Source organism: Nannobrachium achirus (assembly GCF_963921795.1).
Source record: "Nannobrachium achirus genome assembly, chromosome: 10".
Taxonomy (NCBI): Eukaryota; Metazoa; Chordata; class Actinopteri; order Myctophiformes; family Myctophidae; genus Nannobrachium; species Nannobrachium achirus.
In genome coordinates, this window is record NC_137819.1 from 64,063,868 (window position 1) to 64,084,621 (window position 20,754).

The 20,754-nt window shown below is 42.0% G+C and overlaps 1 protein-coding gene across 1 annotated transcript in view; it reads left to right on the top strand.

Moving 5' to 3' along the window:
* Positions 1-1,102: 1,102 nt before the first annotated feature.
* The window catches only part of LOC308293224 (NACHT, LRR and PYD domains-containing protein 3-like), a 140,905-nt gene continuing 121,253 nt past the window's right edge, over positions 1,103-20,754 (top strand). Inside the window, exons 1-5 of the mRNA XM_080735660.1 lie at positions 1,103-1,162; positions 13,743-13,824; positions 15,114-15,227; positions 15,512-15,625; positions 18,103-18,216. Of these exons, the coding sequence (XP_080591786.1) occupies positions 13,760-13,824; positions 15,114-15,227; positions 15,512-15,625; positions 18,103-18,216 (407 nt within the window). The 5' untranslated portion in view covers positions 1,103-1,162; positions 13,743-13,759. The remainder of the gene's footprint in view (positions 1,163-13,742; positions 13,825-15,113; positions 15,228-15,511; positions 15,626-18,102; positions 18,217-20,754) is intronic.

A 20,754-nucleotide genomic window follows, 5' to 3' on the forward strand; every position in this document is an offset into this window, starting at 1 on the left:
GCATGCATGGGCGGCATGAAGGGTTTAAGTTAAATGAATAAAGAATAATGGTGTGGCATTGAGCTCATGGATTCATGCATTTACCTTATGGTTCTGTGACTGGAGCAGATTACTATGAGTGAGTGATGTGATGTATGGACAGTAGTGAGCAGATTACTATGAGTGAGTGATGTGATGTATGGACAGTAGTGAGCAGATTACTATGAGTGAGTGATGTGATGTATGGACAGTAGTGAGCAGATTACTATGAGTGAGTGATGTGATGTATGGACAGTAGTGAGCAGATTACTATGAGTGAGTGATGTGATGTGATGTATGGAGAGTAGAGTTCTCAACGGGCCTGAAAATGAAGGCCCGGCCCTAACTGGGTCCTACATTTTAGGCCCTAAAAACATTGGGTTGGGTATGGTCGGATTTGGGAAGAATTTGAGAACTCTATCACAGTAAAAGTAATAAAATAAAAATAAAATAAAATAATACAAATATATATTTTCGTTTTTTCTAATGGACAGTCTGTTGATGAGTGATGTATGGACAGTCTTTGGTAATTAAAAGTACCAAAACATTAAGCACAATGTCCCATTTCAATGTAATATTATATTATTATTTTTAAAGATTTGTTTTGGGGCTTTTAAGTCTTTATTGATAGGACAGTAGACTGACAGGTCTTTATTGATAGGACAGTAGACTGACAGGAAACGGGGAGAGAGATGGGGAGACACGCAGCAAAGGTTGTCAGCATCACGGGTCAATTGGACATACTTTAGTAAAGTTAAAGTACTCGGGGGGGGGGTACAGACCTTTTTTTTCCCCCCAGAGTGCTGCTGTATAGCTGACTGTGGTGTCAGCTAACAGCACACACACACACACACACACACACACACACACACACACACACACACACACACACACACACACACACACACACACACACACACACACACACACAAAGCACATGAATAAAGTGTAACCAGATGTTTCCTCTGGGTCCTCACAGGCTTAAAGCTCCTCCCAGCAGGAGTTTAGAGAGAGAGAACAACACTGTAGACACTCCCAGTAGAACAACTGTATGAGTGTTGATACACAGTCAACCATTTTGATACAACAGTTAACACAACCACATGGACTCCATCTTGCCACGTTGGATTTAAGTCTTATTAAAGTAAGTGTTTTTAATCACTTTACATCCATTTTGTCCATGGGTTTCAAACTTGACTCAGGTCACCACAGTAAATAACCTTTTCATCCACGGCACCTCTGAATTACACTGTAAATGTCTTGAATCTTATATCATATTATGCTATGTAAACATGCACATCTCTCCACCTGAGATACAGTAGGCTATGGTACAGAGAAATATCTGAACCCACTGTGAGCTGTGAGCTTTTGGTGAAGAGAGTTGGGGTAGATGAAAAAAGAACTAAAGTACAGTGCAAATCAGCATAGTGAAGTGATATTGATGAATTCTCTAGTCTTTCTTTCTTTCTTTCTTTCTTTCTTTCTTTCTTTCTCAGTCAGTCAGTCAGTCAGTCAGTCAAGTCAGTCAGTCAGTCAGTCAGTCAGTCAGTCAGTCATTTAGACTGACTGACTGAAAGTTGTCTAGAAGCCCTTCCAGCCAACAACTGTGTTCACAGATATTCAGTTTCAAACTGCTGTGTTGGATCATGGAAATACATGTGGGCATCAGATAAACAATAGAAGGGTTATGCCTGAGGGAGGGAGAGAGAGAGAGAGAGAGAGAGAGAGAGAGAGAGAGAGAGAGAGAGAGAGAGAGAGAGACTGACTCTCTCTCTCCCCCCCCTCCCCCCGCCCTGTCCTCACATGAACACGTTCCTAAGTCAGTGAGTCACTAAAGGGAGCGGTTTGGAATTGAGACAGAGACTGCATAGTGCTGCATGCACGGGCGGCAAGGGGTGAAATTGGGGACTGAGCATTGGTTAGACCTCCCGTTGGTCCAACCAGGTTAGCATTCACCAGTGTTAGTTTTACTGAGGTTAGGGTTAAAGGTTAAGTTTAGGTGGTCGGACCAGGTCGAACCAATATCATGTTACTGTGCAATTAACTTTATTTTAAGTTAAATGAATAAAAAATAATGGTGTGGCATTGAGCTCATGGATGAACACATGTACCTTACTGTGATTACATGTCTCCATTCCGACATGTCTCCTTTCCGACACTAACCCTATCTCTTACCCTAACCCGAAACTTAACCTCTATGTGGAAGTGTTGCCACTCCGACAATACGAAGTCAATGTCGGAGTGGCGACATGTCGGAATGGAGAGCAGTATTGGATTACTGTTGATGATGATGTGATGTATGGACAGTGTGTTGATGCTGATGATGATGTTGTGATGTATGGACAGTCTAAAGCCAAATACAGGCAGAGGTGGAAACAGTACTCACATGACATGTTTTACTAAAGTAAAAGTATAAATACTGTCAATATTTGTCGCTGTGATGTAGTGGGGTAAAAGTATAAGAAATTGGACATACTTTAGTAAAGTTAAAGTACCTCATATAGTTGCTATTAAGTACAGAACTCAGGTGCTTTCCACCTCTGGAGTACAGTAATAGAGAACAGAAGTGTTTGTCAAACAAAGAAGTGGTTCAGCTGGTAGAACATGTCCTGCATGTCCTCAAGTGACCCGTCACATTCACCACACGTTGGCTTGAATTTCACCCTGCCATGAAGAATGTGGCTTTGATCCTTACATTTTCCCAGTGAAACTTTCCATGTTTATTGAAGATGTCTGCAGTTTGGAGATCTGCATTCTCAGTGATGGAAAGTCAACTAATCATATTTCCATAGATAATGCATTGGTGACTTCGGTTCCAACTGCTAGAAACCTTGGTGTGGTACTGGATAGCCAGCTATCCAGTGAAGGCACACATTGCAATCAGTCACCCGGTCCTGTAGGTTCAAACTCTATAACATCCGTAGAATCAGACCCTTCCTCACCCAGGAGTCAGCCCAGCTCCTCATCCAGACATCTGTCATATCAAACCTTCACTATTGTAACTCTCTCCTCATTGGCCTCCCGGCATGTGCACTTAATCCTCTCCAACTGATCCAAAATGCCGCGGCTCCCGGTTGCGGCCCGCACTGAATACAAAACACTGATGCTGACCTCTAAAGCAGCCAAAGGACAAAAATCCACTCGTCCTAGACAATTTTCCCTCCAGGCCCCCAAACTGTGGAACTCCCTGTTGCACTTAGAACTACAGACTCACTCCCTAACTTCTGCCGTGGTCTGAAGACTCACCTCTTCAGACTCCACCTAAACCCATAGCACTACTGTAACACTCCCCTTCCCTCGATGACCACACATGAAGCTAGATAGCATTTTTGGGTTTTGGAAAAGTATTTTTTACTGCTTAGGTGCGTGATCTACCTATGTTATATTTTTTTTTTTCTAGATTGATATTCCTATGCATTTGTTATGTTGTTGTTAATGTACTGACATATTATCTTTCTTATTATAGTGATGATCTTATTGTAAATCCAGCAGCGTAGATCCACGAAATGCATAGGGGGGGACCTGCGCGCGCGAAGCGCGCGCCGCCGGACGCGCGTGTGCGATGCGCGTGCGCGTGTGCGATGCGCGTGCGCGCGCGCGATTTCGTTTTTTTGGCGTGCAGAGATCGGTTTTCGGCCAGTTTTACCCCCTCATTTTCCTTCAGATACGGGCCTTAACGGTTTTATGATGTATTATTTATTTACTTTTCAAGTTATCACTACTGCAATAACCAACACAACCAAAGCTTACATGAAAAAGTAAATAGTTACCATTGTTGCTTGTTGGTCAACTTGGTCCTCCCGAAATGTACAGTTCTAGTTCTGTAGCAACTTGGGACAGGTTGTGAGGTCGGTATCCATTTAATTCCAATAAATGTAGTCCAATGAAAACATAGTCCAATGAAAAAATCATGCTGTCCTTCTGGCTTCTTCCACACCACAGCAAGAGAGTGTATCCACCACAGCCAAAACAAAGTCGCCACATTATGATGTCATCACTCACTCTGAGACTCTCAGATTGAGAGTCAACTGTTATTACTACTATTATAAAACGATTTGTACATGATTTGACCAGTGGCCACCTCATACAGAGCTTAGCTTCCCTCCTGCTGTTGTTGCTGGATGGTCCGGTCCCACAATCGTTCCTGACAGAAACTGTGTCCTGAACTATAGTTCCTCTCTATGGTCCTGGCAATAATGCAGAAGAGAATAAATAAATATTACACCTATTCTAGGTAGTAGGTAGGATATCCTCTAAAATGTGGTTACTATGGGCATGGTTTGGATGACAATATAGTCTTTGCAACAGAAAGTAATTATTAAAAACCATAGCAATTAAAAAATAATAGATTTAATATTAGATTTTTATTCTCAAAAATGATTATTTGATTATTCTAACCACTAATTACAATTAATTGTAGCTATTTCATGAAGGGTTTTACTTGATTGTTAGAACTACATAATTTTTAGCTTGATAACTGGTCATTGCGACCGTAGGTCGCATTTACTATCAAAAGCTCCACGGGCTGTCTGTCAGTCAGTGAGTGAGTCACACTTTTGCCCTGCTCATATCTCCACAACCGTTGCCCCGATCCATGCCAAAATTTCCACACAAACTCCTTGCCTGCCAAACTACAACCTCCAAGGACCCCCGGAGTTCCAGGGACCCCGAGGTCCCTGGGGGACCCCCAGGTGTAAAAGAAATACCAAATGTGCAAAAATGACCAAATGACCACCCCCACAGGGCTGCTCACGGGGAATTCCCGGGGACCACCCACTCCTGGTGCTCCAGAACGGATGCAAAAGTGGTGGCGCCCCCAGTGGAGGACCCCCTCCACTGCAGCTCACATAAAATGCCCTAACTCGGCCTAGGAGCGTCCGGGAGAGCCGGGGCCGGTACCTATTCGTCCGCCAAGGCAACGCGGAGACCCCACCCCTCATTTCTCACATGGCCCTCTTCTAGCGAGACCTATGGTCGCTTATCTCCCGATTAGGGAGTCTTACTGGTTTTAGGTTGTTTTTTAATGTCCACGGAATCAAGAAATGTTCTCCGCAGAATTCCGCATTATCAGGATTGTTCTCCGCGGAATCAATACTTTTTCTCCGCGGATTCCTGGGGGGACTATCTATTGAGTTATTCCAGCAGCACTCTTAAATACTTTAAAATGTCATCAATAATTATTTTCTCAAAAAAAAGATTTTTGTTAGATTTTTTTTAGATTTTTTTTTTTTTTTGGGGGGTACCAATTGGACCTGGGGGGGGGGACACGTAACCCCTGTCCCCCCCGCGATTTGCGCCTATGTGTAAATCGCTTTGGATTAAAAGCATCTGCTAAATGCCTAAACTGTAAACTGAGCTTGCAGATCGGCCACTTTTGGCACGCAACACGGTGTGATGACGAAGTGTTAGCCAGGATTTACTTGGGTGATGTGACGGACGAGGCCCGCTTGCACAGTGCACACAACAGAGCCGTAAAATAAACATCCAATGCAAGGTAGGCCTACAGTAGTAGGGAACACAGCGCTAACAAGTTGGTAGCTCCCTTCAGCCAAATACATATCAGTTCAATGCATTTTAATTAAAAACCTACTAGCTTAGTGTTTCCATTTCCCTTTTGTGCATTTCGTTTTTTCCGATAAAGCCTCAAAATCCACCTCCTCCAAGCGCAAAAACGTTTTTTTTTTTTTTCAAATAATGAACGTTTATTCGAATTTTGAAGTGTTTCCATTAAAAGATTTATGCGCAAAAGCCTTAATTCGCAAAGAAAATGGCTTTATGGAAACGCCACTATAGACTCATAATAGTAGCCAACATTTATTATTTTTTTACTAAATAATATATGATCACTTTGTGTGTGTGTGTGTGTGTGTGTGTGTGTGTGTGTGTGTGTGTGTGTGTGTGTGTGTGTGTGTGTGTGTGTGTGTGTGTGTGTGTGTGCGTGCGTGCGCGCGTGTGTGTGTACTTCCCCTCTGTCTCGGCTTTACCGCACAGGAAATGAAAGCCGTTGCAAACAGGAAGTGGTAGAGTTTGGGGCTCCACAAGTGCTGTCTCCCTCTCAGCTGCATCTTGTATCTTTGCCTTTTAGGGGAATGGTAAATGGTGCATTTGTAAAGCGCCTTTATCCAAGGGTCTTTACATAGATTGATTGTGCATTCAATACACACACACACACACACACACACACACACACACACACACACACACACACACACACACACACACACACATACATACATTCCTGATGTCAGAGGAAACCATGCTTGGCACCAACCTGCTCATCAGGAGCAGTTAGGGGTTCAGAGTCTTGCTCAAGGACTCTTCAACACTAACTCTGGGGGAGCCTGGGATCGAACTGGGAACCTTCTGTTGCCAAGCGGCCGGCGGCCGCTCTACCTCCTGAACCACTGCAGCCCCGGAAAAGCAGCTCATCCACTGTGATGTTGATTCCAGGCCAAGCCCCATTGAAGCCATCGACCATAGTGGCCAAAGCTGGAACTGCAGACGGGGTGAAGAATACATGCACGTGCAAGAGAGCACGCCGCTGGGCTCTACAATGGGGTTCAATGGACGTCGTTCGCGAAGTAATTATGTCTCAACGTAAAAAGATTTGGCACATCCAGATGTGCCAATTTCCCCCACAATGCACCTGGAATCTGCTTCTTCCGGGTGCTTCAAAACATAGACATACTGTAAGTATACGCCTCCTTTGGCTCTGAGGCCTGAGATCGCGGGACTCAGCGACTGGTCATTCCCACTTCCACGTGCGTCACATAAACCGGAAGTTGCTAGGCCAATCAGAGGCAGGTTGGGGCGGGCCTTTACCTACGCAGCCTGTAAGAACAGCGGAGCCGTGCAGCCACGCAACATCAAGGTAAATAAGAGGTAAAGACAGCCACGCCCCTTTCGCTATCTCGCAGTTCCAACCGTCAGATTCGTCGCACCATGGGTGCCAAACTGCAGCCGGAAGTTTGTTGGAAGACTGTGGAGCAGCCTCCCAGCAGCTCACATGAACATGAACAAACACTATTTATGAAAAAGTGAGACCTTTATAACATACTCAGCTCAGGAAAATAAAAGAAGGCATGTCACTCATTTTTTTGTGCTGTGTGGATTTTCGATGTGTGCTCTATGTAATTTTATAGCAGTATCTAAAGAGCAAAAAGTATGTTTCTAAACGTGCCAAGTATCGCGAGACTATCCACCGTTTCCTGTCTGCAGTGACGGCTCCAGAAAATTATGACTGGGGGGGCTATGGGGGAGCCGACTTTTTTAGAGCAGGGGCGAATGAATTTTGGCAACAAATAATAATGAATAACACTAATACAACAAACGAGATTCAACTAGAAGCAGTGCTCTTCCGAGCACAGGTCTCCACCAGGCCACACAAATCGGCCTGTTATAGCGCCACCATGAGGCTGATTTAAAAAATGTGGGGCAGAGGTTCTGAATTAGCATCCAGGGAGTGTGTGTGCTCAGTTTGGCAGCGATCGGGCCAACGGCGCCGGAGATTAGCTGGTAACAACCAGGCCACACAAATCGGCCTGTTATAGCGCCACCATGAGGCTGATTTGAAAAATGTGGGGCAGAGGTTCTAGATTGGCATCCAGGGAGTGTGTGTGCTCAGTTTGGCAGCGATCGGGCCAACGGTGACTGAGATTAGCTGTTCACAAACTGCGAGGACGCACGGACGGACGCACGGACGGACGGACGGACGGACGGACGGAGGGGAAAACATACTCTCCCTCAGCCTTCGGCTGGTGGAGACAATGATCCTAATTTAAGGGGCCACATAAAGAAAATACACGTTACAAATTGTTTATTGTTAATAATAGGGTTGTCAGTCGATTAAAAAATGTGATCCCATTAATCGCATGATTGTCCATAGTTAATCGCACGATTAATCGCAATTAATCGCATATTTTGTATTTGTTCTAAATCTACCTTAAACAGATATTAATACTCATATCAACATGGGAGTAGACAAATAGCATACTTGCTTTATGCAAATACAGCATATTTATTATTATTTGGAATAATAACAAATACTGTCCATAATACGCCTAACAAACATACATCAACTTGAGAAAATATCTGCTTCCATTAGGACAGATTAATAGTGAAAGGACCACCGCTCATCGAGGTGCTGCATGCCTGAAGGTATCTGACCAAAAGCTTGCACTTTAATAACTGAAAATAAAGAACATGATTTTGCTCACTTTTGAGTGTGCGGAGGCTCCCTTGAATCTTTCATTAGGACAGATTTAAAATAAACTTGGCATTCAATCACTAAACCTCAGCATCCCTATTCTAAGGGGATATTCACCAAAAGTAGCAGATTTAAAAGCTCATTACAAGATGCTACAAGAGCTTGTAGATCGGCTATTTTTGGTGAAGAGAATTGGTTTATAAATATAACTCAAGTACAGTGCAACTCAGGGGTGTTTTACAAAGCAAGCATGAGGCATTAGAGGGTCTGAATTGGTTTAACTGAAGTAATATTGATACATTCTAAATATTATCAAAGTATTCTGAGGCACCCTGGACTGGTGTTATTGGGCACCCTAGTTCACTATGAGAAACCCAGCTGTTATGATGTAGAGTGTACTAGAGACACTGATGGCTCGTTGGAGATGTGTGGCACACAAGCCATAGTCAGCCAGACTTAACCGATTTCTGCCGGATTTGGGCCATAACAGGGCCCAAACCTGTTTGCCACTGAGGCAGCCAACTGGTGACACTCTTAACTGCTAACCACTGTATGTGGGTTCTCTGGCTGTTGTTGCAAGCATTTGGTGGTCACTGTTAGCATGTTGGTGCGGGGGTCTGGGGAGGCAGAGCACTGTATAATAAAGGACGTCGTAGGCTACTATGTGCTCGTGTACAATTTGGAGCGTTCCTATTCTTGGGAGCGTGTGTGTGTGTCTGGGGCTCGCACTGTCTGCAGATGTGCCGTTTCAACACTTCGGTATTTGATGCGCGTGACGCCGTGAGCGGTGATATTGTAGTTGTCTGCTGCAAAAATCTCCGCCGTTTTGTCTGTCTCATACATAGAGTTATGGGGTCTCATACTATGACTAGCCCTGCTGCTAGCCGCATCACACACTGACTGACTGTTTATAGTTATCTTGACAGCCACCAGGAAGTAGACTAAATAGTGTTACATTTTCAGGAACCAATCCAAGACTACCCCTAGCAGCACGCAAGATCATGTGACATGCAGACTCATAGCAAAGAATTATCTTTATAGAAAATACATTTTATTGTATGATTTTACATAGAAGCAAGTCCATTTTCTTTCACATATTTATTATCTTTTATTTATTTATTCTGTAAATATTTTTCATTACAATTGGGTCTGTGGGAAGGGGGGGCTGAGCAGGGGCTAAGCCTCCACTAGAGGGGGCTAGAGCCCTCCCCCGCCCCCCCCTGAAGCCGTCCCTGCCTGTCTGGGAACCAAATCTCGCGAGACTTCGGAGACAGAAACGATTATTATTTACTGTTATTATTATTATTTCATTATTTACTGTGCACATCGAAAAGCAAGTGATTGTAAAAATACCTTTTATATGTCTTCTTTTATATTCCTGAACAGATTATATGACAACGGTCTCAGTCGTTCATAAATAGTTTTGTTCCAGGTTTGTTCATGAGCTGATCAAGCCGGCTCCATTCACTGACGCGACCGTGGTTTTCCCAACGACCCTGAGCGCAACGGTGGGGGCGGGGGGGTGTGGGACGGCTATATTGCCCATCGGCCCCCACCGTTGCGCTCAGGGTCATTGGGAAAACTGCGGTGGCTTCACTGACATGTATTTTATCGCACTTCCGGTACGGTTGTTTGGTGTGCTTTTTAATAATTCTTTGGGAAAATGGAAAAAATGGAAAAAATGAAATACAAAAAAAATATTATTAAAAATAAATGAAAAAAAGTTACCGAAAAAACACGGCCTGCTCACGTATAAGGAGGGTAGTATGAGTCACCAGAAAAAAATATATATTGGGTGTTTTTAATGCGTCTTATGGTGCCACTGAGCTCACAATGGGTCGGTATGTGTAGGAGCCCGGGAGGAGGAGGGCCTGGTAAAGATTTACATAAAATATCTAAATACTGAATCAAGCAACTTAAAATCTGTTCAGGGTGTTCATAAAAGCCTGATTAGATGATAAAATGAAAGTGAAATATCCCTTTAATAAACATAGCCATAAGTACTTTATGGTTCCTTTTGCTAATTTAAAGCCTCGTTTCAATCACCATGGCTGTGTCCGAAATGCGGAACACGTTCCCTACTCCCTAACCCTAAATGAGGGATCCAGATGTAGTGTACTACAGTAGTGAACAAATCAGCGCATTTCGGACACTACCCCGTCGCCATCTGGTTGCGTCATCGCTGTCGCACAGTTAAAACACTCTAGCGCTGGCTTTTGGAGCAATAAATAATAGCCGATCTACAAGCTCTCAACAGGGGGCGAAGCGACGCGTTGTGAGCTTGTACATCAACTCCCCAATGCTTGTGGATTGGAAATAACATACCAACATGTTGCGTTGTTATTATGAGAAATAGGCCAAATATAATTATGTTTTTATTCATCACAATTCAATAAAATAATGTTAAAAAATATACAGGCCTATATATATTTTAAATTGTATTCATTCATTGGTGAATCAATGAATTAATAATGTTTATGCCACATTCATTTGTCTCACATGCAGACATACACCCATGTTTGTGATAAAATAGGTTATTCTTGCTAATTTAAATAACATTATTTTATCATGATTATTATCAGCTGTGGAAGGTTGGGAAGAAAAGATCGAAAAACAAAAGCCTCCAGCGTCTATTCTCGTATATTCTCTTCATAAACAACTTTAGAGCTGTTTTCATCATTAAATGATGAAAAGCAAATTTTGTTCTCTGGTGACAATGCTGTGGACAGTTGTTTTCTTTAGCCGGTGGTTCTGCTATGGACGGTTCTGTTGCGTTTGCTCAGCAACAGGTGGCTGGCTACTCCTCCTGCCATGCAGAGACGCAGAGACGAGCCTGCAGTGTGCGTGTGCGCGTGCACACCGCATGTGCGTGCTCAAAGCGCGAGACAGCGGCCGCAGCGCAGTGCATTGTGGGGCGGCAGGGCTTGAATAGCGCTTGAATAGTGACCATCGAATGCTCACTACAAATCCAAATGCATTGTGGGATACTTCAGTACACTATATTAGGGTACAAAAATGCTCACTATACATTCGGACACTAGTTCAAAATGGCGGAGCCCCCTTTTAGTACACTACATTAGAGAATAGGGTGGATTTCAGACGCAGCCCATGATATGAGTTAAAGCAGGGTATGCTGTAGGAGGGGCTTGTGATGGTTCTTCTTTGTGTACTTTATTTGGGAAGCTCAACACCACATTCTCCCATGTATCCCTGCGGTTGCATGTATGACTGTTGGCAGCCAATAGCATTCGAGATGTACCATTTCTACCAATGAGCGTTGATTTCTACAATGATGGCGGCACGCGTACAAGGGACAAAAAAAACATCATTTTCGCAGCATAGAAACCAATGGCTTAACACCATTCATATTTTTTTTACAGTCTATGGCGCATTGCTTGTAGGGTCCCGGTTTTAGGCAACAGTGGTTCGCGTCCCGGTTTGAGCGGCTGACAATATGGTCACCCTAGCTTCTAATATTGAATTAAAAACTTTACTTTATCATTCTTTGCTATGCTAAGGAAAACGACAAGTGCATCCAGCAGCTTAATATTGACTCTGTCAATTCTAGTTTATTTTTAACTTTCCCTTTTATTCTTAATTATCCAATTTCATAATTGATGTTATCCTATGCAAAGTATGGTGTTCTATCCGTCTGTCTTTCAAATATAAGAGATACATGAAGTGGTTCCTGTGTAAATATTTAAGCCGAAAAGCTTACTAGGATCTCCTTTTAGTTGACCTTGTACCAGTGATTTGTGCTGTCATGAAACTGTAATTTTTCCTATGCAAACTTCTAATAAATTATTCAATCAATCAAACCTCTCTGGTGGAAGTTTCACAAGTGGTCAAATGTGGTCACGTGACCATTGCTCTACTTAATTACTTCCTGGTTGAGCAACGGAGCACACAAACCATAGAGTTATACACAAACACAACACACACACACACACACACACACACACACACACACACACACACACACACACACACACACACACACACACACACACACACACACACAGAGAGGGAGAGGGAGGGGGAGGGGGAGGGGGAGAGAGAGAGAACAGACTGCACTCAAACAGGACTGGTTCCCGTTTCAGTGCCTTCCCCAACTGTGGAAGAGGCGGGGCAACAGCATGTTCAGTAGTCTATAACAGAAACACAGTAGAAACAGACAGCAACCATTTTGATCCTCACACAATAAGTGAACTGAACATCTGGACAACATATTGGATTACAAAACAAACCAGAAGAAATTAAACTTGATATAAAGTAAGTGTTGTTGTTTTAGTATCACTGCTAGTCTACAACCATTTGGTTTTACACAGAAACACTTTCTATACTTATGGTTTCTAGTTTCTACTACTACTAATAATACGCACCTCTGTCTAGTCTGCCTGTCTTTACTTGCTCTGTGGTTATGATTGACGTCACCAGCAAAACATGTAGACAGAGCAGAACAGTATAAGAGCAGAGCATTCTGAAAATATTTGTATATTATTTAACGCAATAAGGTACATAGATTTGGTATAATCGTGACATTTTATGACGGTTAGGTAAATTAACCCGTGTCATATTTCCACTCGACGGTCTTTCTAAACGGCTGAAACCTGCTTGGTTTCCATTGTGAGTTAACAGTAACATCCGGTCTAGAGCCTGCCTACTGTATCCGGTCGTTTATACACACACACACACACACACACACACACACACACACACACACACACACACACACACACACACACACACACACACACACAGACACAGACACAGACACAGGCAGTGTTTCCGTTCCAGACCGGATCTGCAACATGCAAAGAGAGAGACTTTATCCTCAGCTAACCTCGTGTCACCAGGCTTCCTAGGGGGAAATCACCACCTCACCAGTTTACTGTAAACCACGTGGTCTAGGGGAAGATGAAAGAGAAGTAGTTTTCAGTAGGGTGTGGTTTGCTTTGAGTATTTAATGTTTGTGAATGTAGTATAAGGTATTTTACAATGAAACGTTTTAGGCTACAATCAAAATAATCAGATCATGAAAACAATGTATTTTAAATATTTGGATGAAGGAACTGCTGAACCAGTTGACATCTCAAAGCTGCAGTTCATCTTAGTTTAGTAAATAAAACATTATTTTAACCATGGTAGAGTATGTTAATTAATAGTATTATTAACATGATATTCCAACGTCTACCTCAGACCAGCTGTTAGTTCTGTTGTTGCAACAGCTGTGGTCTAGTAGGACCCCTGTTGGTTGACAAGAGCTACTGCATGCATCTGCATCTACTGTAGTCTCAGCATTATGTTGGTGATATTGTTGTTCATCTACTGTAGTCTCAGCATTATGTTGGTGTGATATTGTTGCCTCATAGCATAGCAGGTTCAAAAGAATATTACACTTTTCTAGAGACCTGTTGGCACTGGGCAAATGGCTGAAAGGCTACAATAAGGGATGCTGCATCTCGCTAGATTCTATGTTGTGTTTTCTGATGTATTTTATTGACTGTAACCTTGACAGGTTTAATAAAGAGCAACATGGAGAGCAAGAAGGAGGAAGCTGACAAACATCACATCCACAGAGCAGAGTCTCCAACACCCAGGTGTTTATGATGAAAAGTATAAATGTCTAAATATGAAAGTCCTACCTTAATAGCATCCTTAAGACGGTACTTTGGCACCTCTTCCAGATGGTAGAATGTACATTTCACTTCTAAAAAGGTCACTTCTCCACTGTCCTCATCAACAACAACATCTGGTGTATTATTATGTCTGAAAATGTATCATTTCATTATTGTACAGTTTGAACATTTTGACAGATGATATAAAATATGGACTAATGTTTCCTTAAATCAACAATGCTGTCAGGCCTAGCAATGTATATTCCCTTATATAAAAAGCAGACAAAAAGATATGTTAATACGGTGGAATACTGTATACCACAGTATTGTTTGATACCCTGCCGTACTACTGTAACAAATCATACCTTTGCATGCCTAACTGGGTGCCAGTTTAAATCTCTAATCTGGTTCCTACCTACTAGCTGGGGAGAATCTGGTCAAAAATCTTCAATTTCGTGCACTTGGTGCAACGTTTTTGATTTTTGGTATGGTGTTAGATATGGGTATAAGGTTTTCAAAAACCATCGCAAACAAGTTGGGCTCGCCCCCTAGTGGTCTGTTTGCAATGAATCAAATATTCGATACATCAGTACATGGTTGAAACCCCAAATAATTGATAAAAGAGATTTTTACTATTGGTCTACAATATACTGACCTATCTAATATTTGATTCATTGCAAACAGACCACTAGGGGGCGAGCCCAACTTGTTTGCGATGGTTTTTGAAAACCTTATGCCCATACCTAACACCATGCCAAAATTCAAAAACTCTTCACCAAGTGCATATTTTATATGAATTTTTACACATTATATAGGCATTTTTAGCTCCCGGCAGCCATCGTGGACGCCATCTTGTAAATGATGGCTTTCCGGTAGTTATTTTTTCCTAACCTTTTAGTATATTGTTTATCATACCCAATAGTAACAGCATCCATTGAAAAATCTATTTTATCAATTATTTGGGGTTTCAACCATATACTGATGTATTGAATATTTGATTCATTGCAAACAGACCACTAGGGGGCGAGCCCAACTTGTTTGCAAAAACCTTATACCCATATCTAACACCATACCAAAAATCAAAATCTTTGCACCAAGTGCACAAACTTTACCAGATTCTCCCCAGCTATACAGTATATGGGCTCTATGGCCCAACCCTAGTATGACCCTGATCAGTCTATTCTGAGCTGACTGTAGCTTGGTTTGGAGGGCTTTGTTTGTTTAGGCCCTGAAATACATGTAATGTTTGATGTTGGTTGTCATGGTGTCAGGGTTGACCAGCAGAGAGCAGTGTCTCCTGTGCCCAGCTGTGTCTCCATGAAGAGTGACCAGTCCAAGGGAGGATATATTAACTTCAAAGATGGACACCACTCTACTGATCAGAGGTCAGTATGGAAAACTGTCAGAAATCAACACGTGGTTTAGACTCTGTAGAGGCCACTTTGTCTTGTTTCTATTTAGATGTAACCCTATTTACACACACACACACACACACACACACACACACACACACACACACACACACACACACACACACACACACACACACACACACACACACACACACACAGTCTATGTGTCCTAATTTAAATATATGTGTTTTGTGTAGAACTAGTGTGACTAGTTGTTGAATGAATGTAATGTTGGATGTTGGTTGTCATTGTGTCAGGGTTGACCAGCAGAGAGCAGTGTCTCCTGTGCCCAGCTGTGTCTCCATGAAGAGTGACCAGTCCAAGGGAGGATATATCAACTTCAAAGATGGACACCACTCTACTGATCAGAGGTCAGTATGGAAAACGGTCACTATGGGTTTCCTACAGTTAGTGCAGCATCTACAATTAGCCTTTATTTCTGAATCAGAGGTTGAAGCTACATGTTGAAAACCACTGCCAAAACTACAAAAGAAAACTTCTAAGAAATGTTAAGTGTGCCTGCAGCTCGCTAAGTAGGGTGGCCACCAGCAGGACCTCAGAAAGGAGGACACTTTTTCGGGGCGCGCTATATGGGACCCCCAAATTGATATGTAGGCTTATTTAGTCGCGGACCCCCTTCTCAAAATGTTTTGTCCCAGCCAGCCAGGGACCCACATATTATTCCAAATTTGTACACTTTTTTGAAAAATAAAAAATAAAAATAAAAATAAATAATAGATCTAGCTCATAGCTTGTAGATTGGCTATATAGTGTAAAATAGGTTTAAAGTGGTTTAAACTAAGACTCCTTTATTTATGCACCCAAAGACCCTTCATGAATTATTTTATTTTATGATGAGCCTAGTACACTGTATCTTTTTTGCAATTATTCTTGAGTTAAATTGTCCCATTTGAAATCTAATCCACATGACTGGCATAGCAGAGGGAGATATATGGGTACTTGATAGAAACAGCACATTGAGTAAAGTTATTGGTTATTGCCTGTCAGTCAAAACATGCATTAAGTTCTTCCTTTGCTGACACCAACCCGGCCGTTACACACAGTGCTGCACTGCTGGAAGTGCATGATAGCCTACTCCTTCAAATCAATTTATTAACTAATTTACCTTGCTCCATTGTTGTCTAAATGACGTTTCGTTTCGGCGTCTATTGGGTAAATCTGAGCTGCCTGCAGCCTGCAGTTCATACACCTACTCGCCGTGGGTTTCATCCACATCCACAAGCGTCGGAGGAGCGACTGGAGCGTTCGGTGTGAAGCAGTTGGGAACGAGCACTAATCGAAATGCACACACACAGCACGCGACAAGCTGCGGTGCAGTGTTGCGCTGTGAGCTTGTATATCTGCTATTTTTCTATACCAGTGAAATGGGAGATTTGCCGCACTGTAGCCTAATCACTCTGAAAGCCGGACAATTAGGTGTCCGGCCAGAGGCTGCGCTGGGCGGAGGACAGCACGGTCAAAAACCGGACTGTCCGGCGTAAATCCGGACGAATGGCCACCCTATCGCTAAGTGTGTGCAGACCTTGTGTAGTGGTTGGTGTTAGTGTTAGCATTTTTAGTATTAACATCAGCATTAGCATTTTATTAGCATTAGCATGTTTAGCATTAACATGTTTAGCATTAGTATTTTTAGCATTATTTTTTTGTATTAGCATGTTTAGTATTAGCATTCTTAGCATTAGCCTTAACATTAACATTTGTAACATTAGCATTAGCATTAGCGGAGGTAGCGGTTAACATTAGTGGTTAGCTGTTGGGAAGGTGGGACCATCCACCGAGTTTGAGACCAGTAACGTTTTGGGAAGTAGAGTTATGGCTGTTTAAAGTCCAGCCAATAGGAAGACAGAAAGGGCGGGCAGTTATTATGTGCCAAAATTTGCAGGAAGATTATTAACTAACTCTTTATATAAGTATGGCGGATTACAATAAGTGTTTTGCCATTGCATGGCAGGCACACTTAAATATATGTTAATACAGTGGAATACCATATACCACTGTATTTTAGTGTGGTTTCCCAGAGGGCAACACACTATACAGTAGTTAGTGTGGTTGCATAGAGAGCAACACACTATAGTTCTAGTCTAGCTTTATTATTATTTTCCTGGATAAACAATCCAGACTATAAATAGTAAGTCTATTGAGTTCAATGGGGGAGTGGTTCTAGCTTCAGGATTGGTCGAGCTTCACATGACACTTTGGCTACAATATACCTTTGGTGCCGATTGAGCTTTGCAGATTTCACTCAGGTTTTTTTCATCTCACTCATGTCCATGTCACTTTGTCTGTTGACTTCACTCATTTAGGTTGCGCAATGTAGTTTCAAATGCAGCCATGGGCTGGCACTTTTTTGAGAGTTAGAAAAAAATAAGTCCTGCGTGAAAAAGGATTTTGCATCATTTTAAACTTGAAGTACAAAGTCATTTCAGCCAGTTCTAACCAAAATGGCTATTATCTCAATGTTTGCCTCGCAACATAATCGCTCAAATACGGCATAAATATAAGGTGCTAGGAGTAAAAATTATGAATATAATATAGGGGTGCTTCGGATGGAAAGAAATATATATAGGGGTGCCCTGAGCAAAAAATGTTTGGGAAACACTGTTCTAGTTGTTTGATACCGTACCGTACTGTAAGAATTCATACCGTTGCATGCCTAACTGTGAGCCAGTTTAAATCTCTAATCTGGTTCCTACCTACAGTATGTGGCCCAACCCTAGTATGACCCTGATCAGTCTATTCTGAGCTGACTGTAGCTTGGTTTTGAGGGCTTTGTTTGTTTAGGCCCTGAAATACATGTAATGTTTGATGTTGTTTGTCATGGTGTCAGGGTTGACCAGCAGAGAGCAGTGTCTCCTGTGCCCAGCTGTGTCTCCATGAAGAGTGACCAGTCCAAGGGAGGATATATCAACTTCAAAGATGGACACCACTCTACTGATCAGAGGTCAGTATGGAAAACTGTCAGAAAACAACACATGTTTTAGACTCAGTAGTGGCTTTGTCTTGTTTCTATTTAGATGCAACCCTATTCACACACACACACACACACACACACACACACACACACACACACACACACACACACACACACACACACACACACACACACACACACACACACTAGAGGAAATAGCCAACCTCCAAGCTGTTGTAGATGGACTAGTGTTTGCTGCTGATTTTTTTTAGCTTTTTGCTTTTTCTTTTCGTTCTCATGATAAATGTATAAACATTTGTATGATTCCAGAAGTCACAGAGCAGAGTCTCCAACACCCAGCTGTGTGTCTATGAAGAGTGACTGGTCTAAATTTGAACCTCCTCTCTTCAGTGATGAACCTGGACCTCCACACACACAGTATGTCAATCCTCCTATACAATATATAACACTATAACATGACAAAGTGATCTGTCTGACTGTCGTCATTATGGACGCAATTTTGATGAAAAGGTCCATGAAAACATGTTGACAAACTGGAGCTTGTGTTTGTAATACAGTATGCAAATCGGCTGCTGTTATTTTAGTTTGCACATATATCATGATCGTAGGTCACATTTAGTATGAAATCAAGCATTCTTGGTGACGTCACCATCAACATATGAGATACTTTAATGGTTTCCTGTGGAAATAAGCTTAGTTTTTTCTAGGATCTCCTTTTAGTAGACCTTGTACTAGTGAACTGTACCGTCATGAGACTGTACCTTTTTCTATGCAAACTTCTAATAAAGTCTTCAATCAATCAATCAATTGACACACCTATGGTACTGGCACGCACGCACGCACGCACGCACGCACACACACACACACACACACACACACACACACACACACACACACACACACACACTCCGCCACATGGGGAGCAATCTTCAATTCAATCTTCAATTCAAAGAAGCTTTATTGGCATGAGAACACAAACGTTTACACAGTGGTGGAAAAAGTACCTACATTTTATAATTAAGTAAAAGTATCAATTCTGCAATGTAGAATCACTCTGTTACAAGTAAAAGTCCAGAATTAAAAATGTACTTGAGTAAAAGTACAAAAGTATTGGTATCCAAATGTACTTAAAGTACCAAAAGTAAAAGTACAAAATGTTTGAAAATAGCAGATCTACAAGCTCACAGCGCGTCGCACCGCAATGCGCTGTGAGCTTGTAGATCGGCTATTTTTAAATAGCCTTGGTATAACATAGGGCTAAAGTGGTTTATGTATTTAAACTTTAGTTATTGCTTTGTAGATTTTTATTTTAATAGTCCAAATTGTAGCCTATACACATTTTGGCCATTTGAAAATAGCTCACATTGTGAGCTTGTAGATCTGCTATTTTAAAATATATATTTATTTAATACCGGACTTCTACTTGTAACAGAGTATAAATTGCAGTAGGCAACTGCCTATAGTACTGATACTTTTATGAGAAAAGGAAAGTTTTCTTCCAATAGAGGCACAAAGTTCTATGGGGCACAGTTTTCGTCTACTCTACGTTGCTCTACGGGAATGCACGTGTGCAACACCAGAACTCGTGCCCTATTGAAATTGGGGTCGGCTAACTGTGCTAACTGTGCTTTATGTAACATCATCGAGTGTTTGTGTAACTTCAGTCAGATTGAAGGATCATCTGACTCTGATAATAAACCACAATCTACAGGCTACGCTTAACCGCCTCGCGTTGTGAGCTTGTAGAAGAGCAAAAATAGAGTTTGGTCGCGTTTTATACAACAGATGCCTACGTTAGCCTGCAGCTAGCGCTAGCTAACGTTAGCGTTAGCCTAGCCACTCTTTAGCCAGTCATTCAGAATAGTCTAATAAGTCAATTTTCCAACGGCGAGTGAACGATTGCATTCCGTGTCCTTCATGGATTTTTTTCCCCTGGCTGTCAATGTTTTTATTGTCCAAAAAGAAAACACTCTGAACGTTAAAACTAGATAGTTTACGATCATGACACTGAGTCAATGCTAAGCAGTGACAACCATGGGTGACAACAAAGGACTCGGCTCGCATCCGGCTCAGGCAGGAAACGGAACGGATCCTTTTTTTTTCCAAACTCGAGAAGAAGAAGAACAGCGCCAGAACAGTGCAATAATAAATAATAGATTAATCATTATAACAACGTAACGTGGTTCATTTGGAACATACGTGGCACTACATTAACGGGATAAATACTGTGGTTTGCAACGCTAGGTAATGGAGTCCCGATTTTACCGCATTTGACTACAAAGGGCTGACAAACTGAGGCTTGATTAAAAATAAACAATGCATTGTAGCTACATGGCTGGGAGGACCAACAGAATTGTCCCGATCTCTCACATTAATTAAAAAAAGTCTTATTTACATGCAGAGTTAAGCTCTGGCGTTTAAGTGAAATGTAGCCTGATATTTATGAAATACTTTTGTGGCTTTATCACATTTTAAAGAAAAAAAAAAAGTTATTTCAGCTGTGGTCTAAAGTGGTACCATGCGGGATGACTGCCCCTGGGTGAGATT